At 40.3% G+C, this 18,223-nt stretch overlaps 1 protein-coding gene across 2 annotated transcripts in view; it reads left to right on the top strand.

The window, feature by feature from the left end:
• Positions 1–18,223, top strand: part of LOC138611098 (casein kinase I-like) — a 57,143-nt gene that overhangs the window by 14,374 nt on the left and 24,546 nt on the right. The window contains exons 5-9 of one of the 2 annotated variants that reach the window (XM_069684016.1): positions 481–715; positions 4,634–4,719; positions 4,869–4,953; positions 5,198–5,343; positions 5,816–5,896. In XM_069684016.1, coding sequence (XP_069540117.1) covers positions 481–715; positions 4,634–4,719; positions 4,869–4,953; positions 5,198–5,343; positions 5,816–5,896 — 633 coding nt within the window. Of the gene's footprint in view, positions 1–480; positions 716–4,633; positions 4,720–4,868; positions 4,954–5,194; positions 5,344–5,815; positions 5,897–18,223 lie in introns of both variants that reach the window. The other variant, XM_069684015.1, reaches the window with a different exon arrangement.

The following is an 18,223-nucleotide window of genomic DNA, read 5'->3' on the forward strand; positions in this document are numbered from 1 at the left end:
AAGATTATCATGCTTTTGATTTTTCTGCCAGTCTCCCAGGAGTTGCGATTTCTTTTTTTTTCTTCCCCCATATTGTCAGTTGATCAGATCAAGACAGACCACACACACACACACACTCACACTCACACTCACACTCACACACACACACACACACACACACACACACACACACACACACACACACAAACAAACTAGTCATTAGACAGACCGTGAAGAATGATTAAGTTTAGCTCTACATTTGATCAGAAAAGAGCTGGGGAGCCTAAGTTTCCTGACCAGTGCAGAGAAATGTGTTTCTTGTGTGAATAGCCAAGTTAGTGCTCACATAAGATAAAAAATATCGCAGCGCTTCCCAGTGCTTCCACCTCATGTCTGAACCCAGCATTACACAAAAAAACAATTGTTAAACCTCAAAACACTCGTAGTTTATTGTTGGATCTCTTAGCTTTGTTTTCTTTCTTTTTTTGTATTTTTAATTAGATAACCCGTATGGAGTTTGTTCACACCAGAAGCCTGATTTATCGAGACGTGAAGCCTGAAAACTTCCTGGTGGGCCGACCTGGCTCAAAAAGGCAACACACCATCCACATCATAGACTTTGGCCTGGCAAAAGAATACATAGACCCAGAGACCAAGAAACACATCCCATACAGAGAACACAAGAGTCTGACTGGAACTGCTAGATATATGAGCATCAATACACACCTGGGGAAAGGTGAGCTGCTACACAGTGCTACATATGCACACATGTGCCACTGAATAAATGATTCATGCAGTATAAACCATAGATGTCTAAGACCTTTAAAGATCTGTGTATGTGACCACACCCAGAATCTCAGCAAAACCTGCCATGATTTATTTTTGCTGTCTGGTACTTTTTAAAATGAATGTGAGAAAAATGCTTTATAATGATGTTGCTTATCGATACTCCCTTAAGTTAGAAAATGTGTTTATTTGAGAATAATTTTGAAAAATACCTTTAAGTTTTGTTGAATGATTGTTGCCAACAAAATTAATGCTGACTATTGCGACTTGCTACTGCCTGCCTTTACCTGTGCGTGAAGGCAACCTCACTGAACTGCTGCAACTCACACACCTGCAGTGTCCACTAAGATTTAAGCAATCACCAGGGTTATATAATAGCTGTCTATAGATGTAAAGGCAAATTTCAAACAAGTGTCAAGTATTCAGTTATGTAAAAGTAAATGTAACAAACTAAAGATTCTCTATTTTTAGTGAATAAAATAGTTTACATGAGGATAAAATTCAGTAATGTACCATACTATATCCACAAAAACATCCAAAACTTGTCATAATCCTTTTGCCATGATGTTTGGAGATGTTTTTTGCAGGAATTGCAATAGCTGTTTTCAGTACATCTTGTTGATGCATTGTGGGGTCAGCTTTTATCAAGCAAAACTTTCTTGTGGAGCAGAGTCTGAAGATGGAGTTTAGTGAGTTTGGTGTCAACTGAGCTAAAAATTGGGGTTGAAAAGTATTAAGAGTGTCATCCGTTCAATAGTTGCAAAGTTATAGTACAGAGGACTGATTGTTTTGAATTTTCAAAGTTTAAACTTTAGATGGCTGCTGTTTAAGAAAAATGGCTGACTGTTTTCTGCTTTAATTGTCAAGAACTTTATTTATTTATTTTTATTAATAACCATATACGTAAGATAACCTGGAAAATCCCGTCCATAATTACTTAAAGCCAAAGTGTACATCTGCAAATAGTTTCAGTAGATGACAGCAAATCCTCACATTTAGAAAGTTAGAACTTGAAAATGATATATTTGCTTAATAGATAATGTTAAATAATACAGAATAATAAAAATCAACAAATGATTGAAATCACAGGTAATACATTTTTAAAAATACATAAATTAGGATAGGGGTCAGAACTGATGTTGCAGGCCTTTTTGACAGGCTTGACAGCTTGCATCTGTGGATGAAAAAAAAATCTGTTCTGAACAGTGGAAAAGTAGCAAGCTGAAGGATGCATGCAGCAATGTAAAAACTTTTACTATTTTTTAAAATAGATATACCAAAAGGATATCATTAGTGATTATAACTCTTTCCGCCATGCAAAACAACATGGTGGTGGTGTCATACACCAGAGACGTGTTGCTGGCAACAAACCATCCTCCGATCTGATGAAGAACATACAACCAGCACCCCTAAGGAAATGAGGGCGGAGAGGAGGCGTCTGTAAGCAAGACCAGCGCTGCAGTCCATGATACTCAGCAACGAGAGATCCCTAAAGAATTAAATGGTACGAGCTGTGGACGTACACTACAACCTGTTACGAGTACCGCAATCATCCATCATTGTGTTTACGGAGATGGCTTCATCAGGACATACATCATCAGATGACTTCATCCCAATTCTGTGTGTGTGCTAGAAGAGGTGCTGGCAGAGGTGGGGGCAACAACTGATGTAGACAATACAGGCTTTGTCAGACCATCTGAAACCCCAACGTCGAAATTGTGTGTTTGATTCTGAGACCCGTTTATCTGCCTAGAGAGTTTGGAAATATCATCCTCTGCGCCGTATGTTTTCCACATGTTTTTATTTTCGGGGACTTCAACCACTGCAAACTAGAACTACCACTCCCAAGTTTTCAGCAGGATGTTAAATTGTGAGGACAGAATCCTAGGTAAATGCTATGGTAACATAAAGAATGCTTCTGTGAGTAGTGCCAGACCTCCACTGACAAACTCTGACCACAACACAGTGGACCTCATCCCTACTTACAGAACTGCTCTCAAATGTAGCAAACCACAAACCAAGACTGTGAAGGTTTGGACCAGCAACAGCATAGAGTCGCTCAAAGGATGTTTTCTCTCCACTGAGTGGAATATCCTCCATGGGATGAATGTGGATATTGCTACTGAGACTGTTACAGACTAAAATAAATTTTGTGTGGACATTGTCCTGCCTCAGAAGGAAATAACTGTGTATCCTAACAATAAACCATACATAGTTAAGGAGACTAAGGACTGCATTAACCGCCAAAAAAATTAAAAACCAGGACGGAATTCAAAACTGTACAAAAAGAACTTAATCAGATGCTAATGGAAGCCAGGAGGTAACACAAGGAGACCATAGCACAAAACTTTGCTACTAATAACTCCAGTAAACTATGGCACAATCACCAACACGGCTCCAGCTCAAAAAAGTCTCAGCACCTCAAATGACCTGCAAAATGCAAATTTTTCTTCTGAATGAAGGGATGTTTTTGAGTCGATCATTGTTACTGAGCAGGATGCAAAGTTGGTGGTAGTGCAATCACTTTAGAACGTCTGTACCAAGAAGGTCTCGGGTCCAGAATGGATATCTACTTTTCTCCTCAAAACCTGTGCAGAGGAGCTAACATAAGCATGGTGCCACATCTTCCAAAAATCTCTGGACTCGTAAGCCATCGCCTCCCTCTAGAAGAAATCTGTAATTACATCGGCCCCTTAAATGACTTCAGGACTTCAGGCCTGTGGCTATGAAATCCATTGACATGAAGTGTTTTGAGAGGATGGTGGTGACACTGTTCAGGAAGGAGATAGATTTGCTTTTAGATCCTTTTCATAATCTGTGCTGCGCCCCCGCTTATAGGTAATATAAGCGGGGCGCAGCACAGATTATGCTATTAATTGTATCACACATCTGGTAAGCAAACATCTTGATGACCCTGAAGCTATTGCATGTGCGTTGTTTGTTGATTTTAGCTCAGCTTTCAACACTGCAGCCACACTTACTTGAAAAAAAAATGAAAGAGATGAACATAAATCCTTTCATCCTAAAATGGTACCTCTCCTTCCTGACACAATGAACCCAGAAGGTTGGGGTCAACAGCGCCCTCTCAGAACCCAGGTGAATTAGCACTGGTGCCTCACAGGCTTGTGTTGGCTCCTACTTTTTTACCGGGCGGTCTTGTAAAGTGACATAACATATGACATTACAGCTTGGCATGGTAACTCGACAGTGCAGTTGAAGTCACAGATTGATCACCTGGTGCAGACTGCCATGAAGATCATCCCTCGAAACGCTTCATGAGCAGCCTGTTATCAGGCAGGCATAGAACATTTTGTCAGACCCAACTCGCATCCACATCCAAGAGTGCAAACTTTTACCTTTTACCAGGAGATCTAGGGAACCTAGGAGCAGGCTGAACCATTACAAACATTTATTGTTGCCAATGTCCATTAAACTCCTGAACAACTCGTAACACAAGGCTATCATGAGGACAGTGCAATATGTTACATCTGTGTAATAATTGCCATATTGTGTGTGCATGTATTTGCCATCTGTGTATGTAGACGAAATATGTGCTGGAATATCAATTTCTGTGAAATCATTCCCTTGTCTGGTGTAGACTGCATTCAGTATGCTTTACTGTGACTTTTGTGGGATTCTTGTTTGTAACTGCAGTTAGGAGTCCAGAAAAAAGTTCCCCAAGGGGACAATAAAATTAAATCTTATCTTATCTTACAAGATTTTATAAAGGAATGGGGCCATGGTAAGTATAATGTGTCTACTTTTCTTACAGTCGCTGTATTGTAAGTACCAAACTATGTGTTGAATCATAGACATTGTGGTCTTGAGGTGTTGAATTTAACATCAATAATGTTTTTTGTTTTTAAAGAGCAAAGCAGAAGGGATGACCTGGAAGCTCTAGGCCACATGTTCATGTACTTCCTTCGAGGCAGCCTACCCTGGCAGGGACTCAAGGTGGGGAGACATCTGAACAATATCCAGTGTTTATCATTCATTTCATCTGTGTTCCTTTACCCTTCCTATTAAGCATGGGACTTGCCTTAAATTGCCTTTGTTCTACCACTTGTCTGTTAAAAATACATCTCTATCTGTCTTGTAATTAGGCTGACACTCTAAAAGAACGTTATCAGAAAATAGGTGACACTAAGAGAGACACACCAATAGAAGTTCTCTGTGAAAACTTCCCAGGTTTGTATAAAAACAACACACCTCCACAGAAAAGCTGTGTTTCTATGCAACAGTTGCATGTATGCTCCAGCTAGCAAATCTGATCAAATTTTGTGTGTCTCGTGTGTGTGTGTGTGTGTGTCTCGTGTGTGTGTGTGTGTGTGTGTGTGTGTGTGTGTGTGTGTGTGTGTGTGTGTGTGTGTGTGTGTGTGTGTGTGTGTGTGTGTGTGTGAATGAATTGTTTTTTCTGTGCATGTCACAGAAGAGATGGCCACCTACCTGCGGTATGTACGTCGCCTTGACTTCTTTGAGAAGCCGGACTATGATTATCTGAGGAAACTCTTTACAGACCTCTTCGACAGAAACGGATACGTCTTTGACTACCAGTATGACTGGACTGGAAAGACACTGGTTAGTGTGAAATGTTTTTATTTTTGTTGCGTGCACATAGTAAGTTTAAGATTAATTTAACTTTTTGGTTTAGAGCTTGGTTTAAAGCTGAGATGTCACATCAGCATTGATATATTATCATGATTTATACATTGTGTAAACTGGAACTGACAAACATGAAGTAGAAGGTTTCTTTGACTTTCTAAAGACAGGAGTGTTAGTTCATGGCATTACGCAAAGTTTCTTAGTAGCCTGTGATCTGAGTTGACGGAAAACATAGACAATGCTGAAAAATTCAACATGATTGCTATAAAGCTCCTATATTTGGTGTTAACCGCTTTTAAAAAGGTTTAACAAGTTAAACACTTTTATTGTCCAGTGGTCTTTGTCTACCTCTAAAAGAACATAAGTGCTATTCGTAAGATCAATAACAAGTTATCAAGTGACGGAAACATCTCTTCACCTTTTATGTTTTTCATTAATGTGTGTTTAGCCCACTCCTATTGGTCCAGTGGCCAGTGAGACTCCTCTTCAGACGAGCAACAGAGATAAAGCACCGCAGACCAAAAACCAGGTACACACCCTCATTCTGAATAATTGTTTTTAATTGACTTGATGATTAGAGTCTAAATATTTGGGAAAGATACAGTAAATTTTATCCAAACTTTCACTAGATTTTCCATACCTGCTTATTTATCATGTGCCTGCCAGAGTCACACACACACACACACACACACACACCAGCTTGGCACATAAAGCAGGCCTGCATCTCCTTCACCGTGCTGCTCCTTCAACTCATGTCTCTTTCTTGTTTGCTCCAATTGAAAAAAGCTGGTTGGTTTTGTTGCAGGGTTGCAAACAGTGCTTCCGCAATTCAATCTAAGGCTGTTAAAAAGAACTTGCAGCACACAGTCCAGCACTACAAGGTTCTGCAACAGCTTCTTCCCCCAAGATGTGAGGTTTCTTAAAGGGATGGTTCGGTTTGTTTGAAGTTGGGTTGTATGAGATACTTATCAACAGTAAGAAAGTTAGAAACTGGCTGGAGTGCTGGCACGGAAGCTAGGCTGTATGCTGCTGAAGATACGGTCAATTCCACACGTAATTTATTCATTTATGAGGATGTCTCACCTAAAAATCAATAGTTGTATCCATTGTACGCTATATTTGAATAATTCACCGCGTTTCACTTTTCAGTAAAAACGCCTCTTTATTTTGCACTATTTTGTGTGGTCCGCAACACATATGTGTCACTACGTACAGTGTTGGATTAGCTGTTTGTGTCAGGGGTTTGTAGAAAAGATAACTAACAAATGAAAATACGATATTATGGAAACGACAAAGTGCCGTTCATGGTGGGAACCAGAGGACATTGTATTCCTTCATGCCATGAAGTGTTTTATACCATATGTCAGCTGTTTGTGTCAGAAAGTGCAGCGGCTAGCACAGACTGAAATCAAACTTTTCTGAAGATTTCACTGTTGGTGCTTGATTGATCATGGTGTTAGATAGCAGCGGCTGCTCAGCGAAATGTAAACATTCACACACCAGGCACAACACTGGGACAGCTCCACGTCTGCACCAATCATTTTTCTGAAGAGGATTAATGCAAAATCAACAACGAATGATCCAGCTGGACTCTTGCTAAAAAGCAATACTGTACCTAACCATCAGGAAAGCTAGCGCCAAATAGAGTTAGGTCCATAAATATTTGGACAATGACACAATTTTCATCATTTTGGCTCTGTACACTACCACAATGGACTTGAAATGAAACAGATTTCAGACAGGGTACCCCCTTTTTAAGGGACCAAAAGTCAATGACAGCCTGAAGTCTGGAACCCATAGACATCACCAGGCGCTGGGTTTCGTCCCTGGTGATGCTCTGCCAGGCCTCTACCGCAACTGTCTTCAGTTCCTGCTTGTTCTTTGGGCAGTGTCCCTTCAGTTTTGTCTTCAGCAAGTGAAATGCATGCTCTGTTGGATTTAGGTCAGGTGATTGACTTGGCCATTGCAGAACATTCCACTTCTTTGCCTTAAAAAAGTCTTTGGTTGCTTTCGCAGTGTGCTTCGGGTCATTGTCCATCTGCACTGTGAAGCCCCGTCCAATGAGTTTTGAAGCATTTGGCTGACTATGAGCAGATAATATTGCTCGAAACACTTCAGAATTCATCCTGCTGCTTTTGTCAGCAGTCACATCATCAATAAAGACGAGCCAGTTCCATTGGCAGCCATACATGCCCACGCCATAACACTGCCACCACCATGCTTCACTGATGACATAGTATGCTTTGGATCATGGGCAGTTCCTTTTTTTCTCCATACCCTTCTCTTCCCATCTTCTGGTACAAGTTGATCTTTGTCTCATCTGTCCACAGAATGTTGTTCCAGAACTGTACAGGCTTTTTAAGATGTTTTTTGGCAAACTCTAACCTGGCCTTCCTGTTTTTAAGGCTCACCAATGGTTTCCATCTTGTGGTGAACCCTCTGCATTTACTCTGGTGAAGTGTTCTCTTGATTGTCGACTTTGACACAGATACACCTACCTCCTGGAGAGTGTTCTTGATCTGGCCAACTGTTGTGAAGGGATTTTTCTTCACCAGGGAAAGAATTCACAACAGTTGTTTTACGTGGTCTTCCCGGTCTTTTGGTGTTGCTGAGCTCACCAGTGCGTTATTTCTGTTTAAGAATGTACCGTTGTTTACAGTTGATTTGGCCACACCTAATGTTTTTGCTATCTCTCTGATGGGTTTGTTCTGATTTTTCAGCCTAATGATGGCTTGCTTCACCGATATTGACAGCTCTTTGGACTTCATATTGAGAGTTGACAACAGCGGATTCCAAATGCAAAAACCACACTTGAAATGAACTCCAGACCTTTTATCTGCTTCTTGCAAATGAAATAATGAGGGAGTAACACACACCGGGCCATGGAACAGCTGAGGAGCGAATTGTCCAATTACTTTTGGTCCCTAAAAAAGGGGGTATCGTGTATAAAATCTGTTGTAATTCCTACACCGTTCACTTGATGTAAATACCCTCAAATTAAAGCTGAAAGTCTGCACTTAAAGCACATCTTGATTGTTTCATTTCCATTCCATTGTGGTGGTGTACAGAGACAAAATGATGAAAATTGTGTCAATGTCCAAATATTTATGGACCTAACTGTAAATGGATGAAACAACTCACCAAACAACCTCAGAAGTTTTCCCTGTCTCTCTGTCAGCCAGTCTCATCTGTAAAAGAACCTCCTCTGTGTTCTCTGGTTCGTAAAAGTATACTCTAGTCTCCACCATGAAGAGAACGCAAGAGTCCAGCTGAATCATTTGGTGTTGGGTTTGCATAATCTTCTTCAGAAAAATGATCGGTAAAGGTATATAACTTATCTCAGTGTTGCGCCTGGAGTGTGGATGTTTACATTAGCGGAGCTAGCCAAAGCTATCTAACACCGTTGTAACTCAACAGTATAAAACACTTCACGGCATGAAGGAAAACAATGTCCTCTGGTCCCTACCATGAACGGCATTTTGTCGTTTCCGTAATATTGTATTTTCTTTTGTTAGTTGTCTCTTTTACAACCCGCTGACACAAACAGCTGATCCGACACCGTACGCTGCAGGCGTAGTAACACGTTTTGCACTACACAAAGGAGTGCCAAATAAAGAGGCGTTCATACTGAAAAGCGAAACGTGGTGAATTATTCAAATGTAGTGTACAATCGATACCACTATTGATTTTTAGGTGAGATGTCCTTATAAGTGGATAAATTACGTGTTGATCCTATCTGCAGCGGTATATAGCCTTGCTTGCGTGCCGGCACTCCATCCAGTTTCTAAACACGGGGGCCATGCTGACCGGCATCCACTGTATGTAGTACATTTACTACTGTTAAGTATCTCATACAACCCCACTTCCAACAAACCTTTCACCACAAAAACACCTCCATAACCTCCACCCCTACAACCCCATCTCAGACAACGCACCAGCCCTCACAGTCTTGTCTGTCTTAAATATGTTGTGTTGTCTGTCTATAGTCTTATTTACACTATTTCTTAGCACGTTGTCCATGAGAAACGACATTTCATTCAGCTGTGTACCGTGTATGTGGATAATTGAAAATAAAAGTTGACTTGACTTGACCTATAACACTCTAAAGTGCATGGGGCAAGTGCATTTAGGGCGTTTCCAATCCTATGTTGCTATTTAAATGGTGCATTAATTACTGTAAAATCCTGACTGTAAGTCGTTAACTGTTGTGATGGTGGTGGCTATTATACACCAATTTCCAAAGTCCCTCTCATGTTGTACTCTATATCAGCAATCTAGGAATGCCTCTTGCCCAATCAGATTACTTGGTCGGAACTAGCTGTTGTATAATATTCAGTATCTGTTGCATTTGTATGGACCAAACAGAGATTTGATCTTGTCTGCTACATTATGTCAACTTGAGAAATCCTCTATTTCCCTCTGCGAATAGTAAGCTTTTATTTTGGAAGGGAACATTACTGTGCAGTGCTTTTGTCATGTTTGGAGGCTACAGGGAGCTACGTTGGCAAAACTACAGCAATTTACACGGGAATTATTACTGTGGCGTGAAGAGTTTGCCATGATTTCAGTTGGATTACCTGCAGCTGGAGAAGATCTAATGTAACTGCAGAGCGCACCGCTAATTCCGTCCGACGGTGGCTTTACTTATTTGTAGCCTAAATATATTTTTCAAACTCATGACCTGCTGAGTTTTTTATGGCTGTCCCTGTTAATAATGATAAACCTTAACTTGAAACTTTCACCTGTAGCGTTTCTAGACAAGAAAGCGGCTTATTAGAGCCTGAATATAATGTTAACGTTAAGACGCTGTCGTCAGTATATTATTTCATGTTTATCTTCATTAAAGCAGTTCTCGTTTGTTGGGGTAATAACACAAAACTTTACGTCTCACATCTCATGACGAACATAACACAGCCTTGCACTTAGTAAGTCAGCATCAGTGCTGACTTGCTGGTGGAGGGTTTTACAGTCTACTCCACACTCATGACTTTTTGGACAGCACTTATTGTGACGGAGCCTCCATGCGAGCGTGCAAACAGAGTGGATGTACGTAGGGAGAGGGTGTAGGGAATGGTTTGGGAAAGGCCCTTGGTGTAGTGGTGCACATTGTTTTGTTTTGTTTGTAAACACATATTTTTGACACAATACACGGAGCTCTTACACCAGAGAAGAGCTTACAGTGGAATCGGTGGAAATATTGGCCATAGGACAAATATTGGAAGCAGTGAAATGCCCGCGCGGCATGATAACTAATAAACTACGCGTGGTTCACCTCCAGTCCATCTCATTCAATGCATGTGGAGACGTAGTTTATGCTTTATTAAGGGTTAGGTTGGATCTACCCCTGAGAGCATGAGATACACACACAGATGGGTGTCATCACTGCGCTGCATGTTATACATTCTCATAGATCACTCTCTGGTTCATCTCTCTCTGACCCGTGCTGTCTCTCCCCCGTCTCTTCAGGATCGTCCCGTGTTAAAAACTCAAATGCAGTCTTACTCCATGAATACAGACATGATCTGTCTGTATTCCTGTTAGTTCTAATGCATAAACTATGTTTACAAATGCTTGGAGTGACATGAGAAATGAATAAAAACAAGGTTTTCAATAGACACTGCGTAGAAATGTTAAATCATTTTGTCTCTGTACACCACCACAATGGAATGGAAATGAAACAATCAAGATGTGCTTTAAGTGCAGACTTTCAGCTTTAATTTGAGGGTATTTACATCAAGTGAACGGTGTAGGAATTACAACAGATTTTATACACGATACCCCCTTTTTTAGGGACCAAAAGTAATTGGACAATTCGCTCCTCAGCTGTTCCATGACCCGGTGTGTGTTACTCCCTCATTATTTCATTTGCAAGAAGCAGATAAAAGGTCTGGAGTTCATTTCAAGTGTGGTTTTTGCATTTGGAATCCGCTGTTGTCAACTCTCAATATGAAGTCCAAAGAGCTGTCAATATCGGTGAAGCAAGCCATCATTAGGCTGAAAAATTATTATTATTATTATTAAATTTATTAGGCCTGAAAATTAGAACAAACCCATCAGAGAGATAGCAAAAACATTAGGTGTGGCCAAATCAACTGTTTGGTACATTCTTAAAAAGAAGAACACACTGGTGAGATCAGCAACACCAAAAGACCGGGAAGACCACGTAAAACAACTGTTGTGGATGACAGAAGAATTCTTTCCCTGTTGAAGAAAAATCCCTTCACAACAGTTGGCCAGATCAAGAACACTCTCCAGGAGGTAGGTGTATCTGTGTCAAAGTCGACAATCAAGAGAACACTTCACCAGAGTAAATGCAGAGGGTTCACCACAAGATGGAAAGCATTGGTGAGCCTTAAAAACAGGAAGGCCAGGTTAGAGTTTGCCAAAAAACATCTTAAAAAGCCTGTACAGTTCTGGAACAACATTCTGTGGACAGATGAGACAAAGATCAACTTGTACGAGAATAATTGGAAGAGAAGGGTATGGAGAAAATCTTGGCTCGTCTTTATTGATGATGTGACTGCTGACAAAAGCAGCAGGATGAATTCTGAAGTGTTTCGAGCAATATTATCTGCTCATAGTCAGCCAAATGCTTCAAAACTCATTGGACGGGGCTTCACAGTGCAGATGGACAATGACCCGAAGCACACTGCGAAAGCAACCAAAGACTTTTTTAAGGCAAAGAAGTGGAATGTTCTGCAATGGCCAAGTCAATCACCTGACCTAAATCCAACAGAGCATGCATTTCACTTGCTGAAGACAAAACTGAAGGGACACTGCCCAAAGAACAAGCAGGAACTGAAGACAGTTGCAGTAGAGGCCTGGCAGAGCATCACCAGGGCAGAAAACCCAGCGCCTGGTGATGTCTATGGGTTCCAGACTTCAGGCTGTCATTGACTGCAAAGGATTTGCAACCAAATATTAAAAGTGACAGTTTGATGTATGATTATATTACTTTGTCCAATTACTTTTGGTCCCTTAAAAAGGGGGAACCATTTATCACTTTCACTTCCATTGTGGTGGTGTTCAGAGCCAAAATGATGAAAATAGTGTCATTGTCCAAATATTAATGGACCTACTGAAGCTTCAACTTCGATTGAACACAGATGCTGACAGGCAGTACACAGGGTGGCTGTGGGGCGGCTGTGGCTCAGTGGTAGAGTCAGTGTTTTGTCAGTCACAGTCACACGTCGAAGCCTTGGGCAAGATACTGAACCTCAATATGCTCCTGGTGGCTTAGCCATTAAGTATGAATAGGTATAGATACTGTTTGGAGATTGGCACTTACGCCTTTGCCATCACTGTGTGAATGGGTGAAGACGACATGTAGTGTGAAAGCAGTTTTGAGTTGTGAGAAGACTAGAGAATAATTACAGTCCATTTACCATTCATTTATTATGTTTTTATTTTTTTTTATTTTATCATCTTTTTATAAATTTTATTTGTCGTCATTATCGTCATTACATTGTTACAATGTTACAATTTAATTTAGCAGACGCTTTTGTCCAAAGTGACATACATCTGAGAGTTAATACAACACAACACACTCTGAGGCACAATTAGAAGCTGCAATGTGTGGTGGCAATTTCTGACGACGAGACCAATAAAGTTCTTAGGGAAACAAAGTTGTCTTTTGATGTCATTTAATTGAAGAATATTAAAAGATGAGTAAAGGCAATTCACAACTCGAGCTTTATTATATTAATTATACCATGATTATTGACTCTATAATATATTAAAGAAATTTAAACATATGAGCAAACAGGTTAACATAAAAATTTCCTTCACACAATGCACATATAATTTTTGGCAAAATATGCAAGGATTGGCAGGCTCTTTTCATGATATTTCCACCAGGAAAGTGGGTCGTCCACTGCACTTATTTCTTTAATTTGGCTATAAACTTTAAATGCATTTCTTTTTGTTCATTTGTTCTTTTGTTTGGTCTCTTCTTTTCTTCTTATCCATTGGTTGTTGTGCCACTGAATTTTCTCGTTCCACCTGATCATGTTCTGCTCCATGTTCTCCTCTAGAGAAGTCGGCCATGAGATGTCCCTGAAGGAGCTCATCCTTCACCTCTTTATCCATTGCTACAAATGTCCTCTTAAACCTTGGATCAGGATGTGTTGCTGTGTTGAGCACAAGTTGTACACTAGGATCTTCATATCTCTTCTGTATGTCATCTTTTATCTTTCTTTTCATGTTATGTTAGTGTGGTGTCAGAGTCATTTTCTGGTAAAAAAAGAATAGATCTTCCATAGCACAGGCAGGACCAAGGAGAGAGTTGGATCTTTCTCTCTACTCAAAGCATCCAGAAGGCACTCAGAGCAACACCATCCCTGTTTCCAAGATGGTGATGTCTGTGTCTTTGGGCATTAGGTGATCATTTTTGTGGTTCTTCGCCTGGACAGCACAGACTGATTGCTGCTGCTCACAGAACCTGCCCACCATGTTGAAAGCTGAGTTCCATCTGATGGGCTCATCATGAATGAGCTTGTGCTCTGCTACCTGCAATGCCTTTTGTTTCTTTTTCAGTGATCTTGTCAGTTTGTTTGACCTAGAGAAGGCTGAGACCATTGTCAGAAAGTCAATGTCTATGGATTTATTTACTGCAAAGATCAAGTCATGTCCAAAACATGGGACCCACTTGAGGTCTCCAAAGGCCTTATGGTTGTTGCTGGCATTGTCTGTCGTGATCCAAACCATTTTGGACATGTCCTTTTCCCATGTTTCAGTAACCATGTCTTCTAAGGCTTCAGTCAGGCTTTCTGCAGTGTGGCTGGAATACAGTGCCGTACAGCCTAGACACCAAGACTGCATCTCCCATGATGCAGTGATAACAGCCATGTAAGTGTCTACAGCTCAGCTTGTCCTTAGGTCTGTAGTACATGCAAAGAATGTTTTTTTTCTGCCAGCGATTATACTTCAAGTCTCTTTGAACTGAACTTGTGGCTCAGTGGTAGAGTCGGTAGTCTTTCAAACGGAAGGTTGGAGGTTCGATCCCCAGCTCCCTCAGGCTACATGTCGAAGTGTCCTTGGGCAAGACACTGAACCCCAAATTGCTCCCGATGGCATAGCCAACGGGTATGAATGTGTGATATCTGATTGACAGTTGGGCACTTATGTAGCAGCGTCTGCCATCAGTGTGTGAATGGGTGAATGTGACATGTAGTGTAAAAAGCAGCTTTGAGTGGTCGCAAAGACTAGAAAAGCGCTATACAAGTACAGTCCATTTACCATTTACCATTACCATTTGAAGAGCGTTCCTGTCATGTCATACCTTTTGTCCAACTAACGCACAAGACTCTGAAAGTTTTTTTTTAAAAAGTCTCAGATTCAATATTCTCAGAATAAGGCCTTAAAAGTATTAAATGTGGGATTAATGGGATAACATCATAAATAACTGATAAATGTCCATGTTTAAAATAACTCTTTTTAATGCGACCGACTGATGTTGGGACAGTACAGGTACTGTTAATGGAAGTGCATTGCATTATGCTCTTGGTAAGGGTAAATTGAGCCAGTTGTTCAACTTACACTATCATTGGGCAATGAAGTTAAGCTTCTGTAGTTGGCCAAAATTATTTACTTTAAATGTTTATAGATATAGCAACTGATTTTAGTACAGAGCTGTCCTAATAAAACGTATAATAATAGCATTGATTCACTGTGAAAGAAAATAGCTTTGATGATTTTTCTGTGTTACTGTAGCTTAGCCTGTTACATTTCTCATGGGGGTGGCTTCAGTAGTAGTAGTAGTGTAGTGAGGCTTAATTTAATGGAAAGAAACTGTTCGCTTAACTCATACTACATTTTGCAAATAGCTTGCACAACACTGTGCATAGTTACAGTGCTTGTGTACACTAATTGCTCACAGTGGACAGTTTATGTTTTTAGCAGTAATGTAAATTTTTTGTGTAAACTGTATTGTTACCTCAGAAAACCTAGTTATTGCGTTTGTGATTAAATATTGTTTCTCAAAACATGGAAAAACACATAAGTATAGGCTCTGTGTTTTATGTTTTCATAGAAATCTAGTCGCTGTACTTTGTGTTTTAGAAAATAATATGAATTTTAAATAGTTTTAATGGCACTTTTTTAATATTGGTTTAAATTTCATGTGACTCAAATACCGTAAAACTTCAGTTTAAAGCGGAAACCCAATTAAGCGCTGAGTCCTTTTAACTTTAGGGTGTCGCTGGACATTTAGACCAAGAAATGCCCATATCAATTATCAGCAACTATACCTTAATTGTTTCTGGTTGTGTGTGCAGTGAAGCACTTGTTTTTTACTTGTATGCCCCACGTCACATTTAGTGATTGCTGTGATGCATAAAATACAGTGGGATCTGAATGCTTTCAGTTTCAGCTTTTTCTCCATTTTGTATGTGAAACTTTTGCAGTATGCCATATGTGCAGCACTTTAGATTCTTTTAACAGGGGTCTCTCTGTCTCGCTCTCTCCCGCTCTTCCTCAGTGCAGCAGGTTAGCCTAGATACGCTGTCTTGTAGAGCAAGATAAAATCTGTGATTTGTAATTGATGTTATTTGATAGCCTAATTTAAATACATTCCATATTCATACTCATTTTAATCAACATTTTTATAGTTTTCCCCCATCTTTGCTCTGCAAGAGTTTTGTGTGAAAAGAATTAAAGGCCCGTCTCGTATAAAGGCCTGTCACAAATATTGAAAGGTTGATTTCATAGATTGAAGCTAATGAACACCCCAGGTATTAATTAAAGATTCACTGTACTTTGATCCTTTGTACACAGGAACCAATAGTATTTCTAAGTCAATATCTTGGCATTGTTGGCACCCATACTTTTTCCTTTCACAAACAGATTTTGCCCACCAGTCCTTTTTTACAAAGGCACCTGTAGTTAGATTACACTGTGGGCCTTTTTGTGTCTGGTTTGAGGCAGGTGAGGTCCAGGTAACAGAAAATGGACCACCCCCTGTCCTTTTTGCATGGGCCTTCCACATATGCACATTCTGAACACATGACAACACAGACCCTCCTGTTGCACCTCCTTCAAATGCTGACTCTATATTCACTATCTTTTTTTTCCCCCCTCACCACCACGATTATCATCAACCTTCCGACCCTCTCCTACATCTACTCATCTTCCCATTTCTCCCTCACTTACTGCGTTTTCTTCTTCACCCTGCTTTTTCATGCCGACCTTGCTCTTCCATCTTACCTGTCCCCTTCAACTTCTGCGATCGGCTTTCCTCTAGTCTCCAGAGGGGAAAAGCAGCCAGCCCACTCCTGTGACCAATCGAGAGCTGCTGGGCTCCCATCTTACTGCTGATAGGCTGGGCGGGTCTGTCCAGGTACATTTAGGAAGGGTTGACTCTGCAGCTTCCTGTCTGTCTTTTTACTTGTCTGTCTGCTTTCTGCCTGCATGACCTACTCTGTCTCTGCAGAAGGGCTGAATTTAAGTCTATTTCTTCACCACCTTAATAATTCCCCCACATGGGACATAAATTCTAAATTACAATGTTTACTTGTCACTGTTATTTTTAACATAGTTCTTCCAATATTACACACGACTACCATCAAAGGTGATTGTATGGCTCCTTCATATATAGAGACATCACAATATAGGCTACATTTTGTGATCCCACCAGTAAACCTACTTCAGATATAACTCCGGACCCAGGTCTCAAAATCTAGTTCAATCAATCTTTTGGTATGGTTAAATTGTATGTTTTTGCATTTTTCACTTTTGTTGGACAGGAACTAGTGGCCTCTACACCAATAGTAGTGAGTTGAAATATGTTTAAACCACAGTGCAGAAGTAAATGTAATGTTGATATTTGTTGACAAGTCATGTGGAAACCTTAGGGCTGACACTTATTCCATCTGAGCACCAAGTTGTTATCTCGTAGCTAGTAGTAGTAACTAGTAGTCATATTTCACATATTGTCTCTCTCATGTTTCCAGAAAACTAGCCGAGTGAATCGTACTAAATTGACTGATAAGTGACTTTTCAACATCACCATCACAATGTGCAGAACAGTCACATCGCAGGATGTGCGATGTAAAGCATATAGAGGAACGTCATGCTGCTTCATTTTTTTGCTCTTTATCTTCCATGAGTCTGCATGTCACCTGCTTGTAAACTTGCACGCAACAATGCTAATGCTAGCGACAAGCTAACCTGGATGCTAGAGGCAGGCATTCTGTAACGTGAGGTGTATAATGAATGCATGTATTCCTGTTATTGGAGGCACCTCGTCCTGGTGCTGGTTCAGGCTGTGGCTACATATATGGGACGTTCACAGAGCGTATATGTTGAGAGAATTTTTCTCTTTAAGGAGCAACAGTTGTAGTGCACATGCGAACATTGATAGAAATGTCATTAAAAAAAGCATGGAATAAGTGTACTGATAGATGCATTTTATGTTTTGAATGAGTTGTTGTTGGAGAGCTGAGTGGCCATTTATGATAATAAATCTTCAGCAGATTCTGTATTTGGAGGGTGTGGGTAGGCTTGAGAGATTATTAGAAAACTGATTTAAAAAAAATAAAATCAGTCCTGGTATCTATAATGAAGGGATGCATTAGCATGTAGCAGTAGCAACTATTGCTAAAAGCAATAATGATAATGTCAGAGATTAAACAGATGTGACGCTATTGTGCATGGCAGCAAAATTCATGTTGACAAGTCCTGTTTTTCTGGGGTATGTTTAGTTTGCCTGGATGTCACAGCTATTATGGACAACAGAGACCAATCCAAATTAATGCTGGCTACATTTGAAAACATTCTTTTCCTTTGTGGGCATTTAGAGGAGGACCAAGATGGATGTTAAACTAGCTGAGACTCAGCAGTAGGTGTGTCGCAATTCTCC

Source organism: Semicossyphus pulcher, unplaced genomic scaffold (assembly GCF_022749685.1).
Source record: "Semicossyphus pulcher isolate SPU_LCO1_2020_fin unplaced genomic scaffold, fSemPul1.0.p SCAF_7, whole genome shotgun sequence".
Taxonomy (NCBI): domain Eukaryota; kingdom Metazoa; phylum Chordata; class Actinopteri; order Labriformes; family Labridae; genus Semicossyphus; species Semicossyphus pulcher.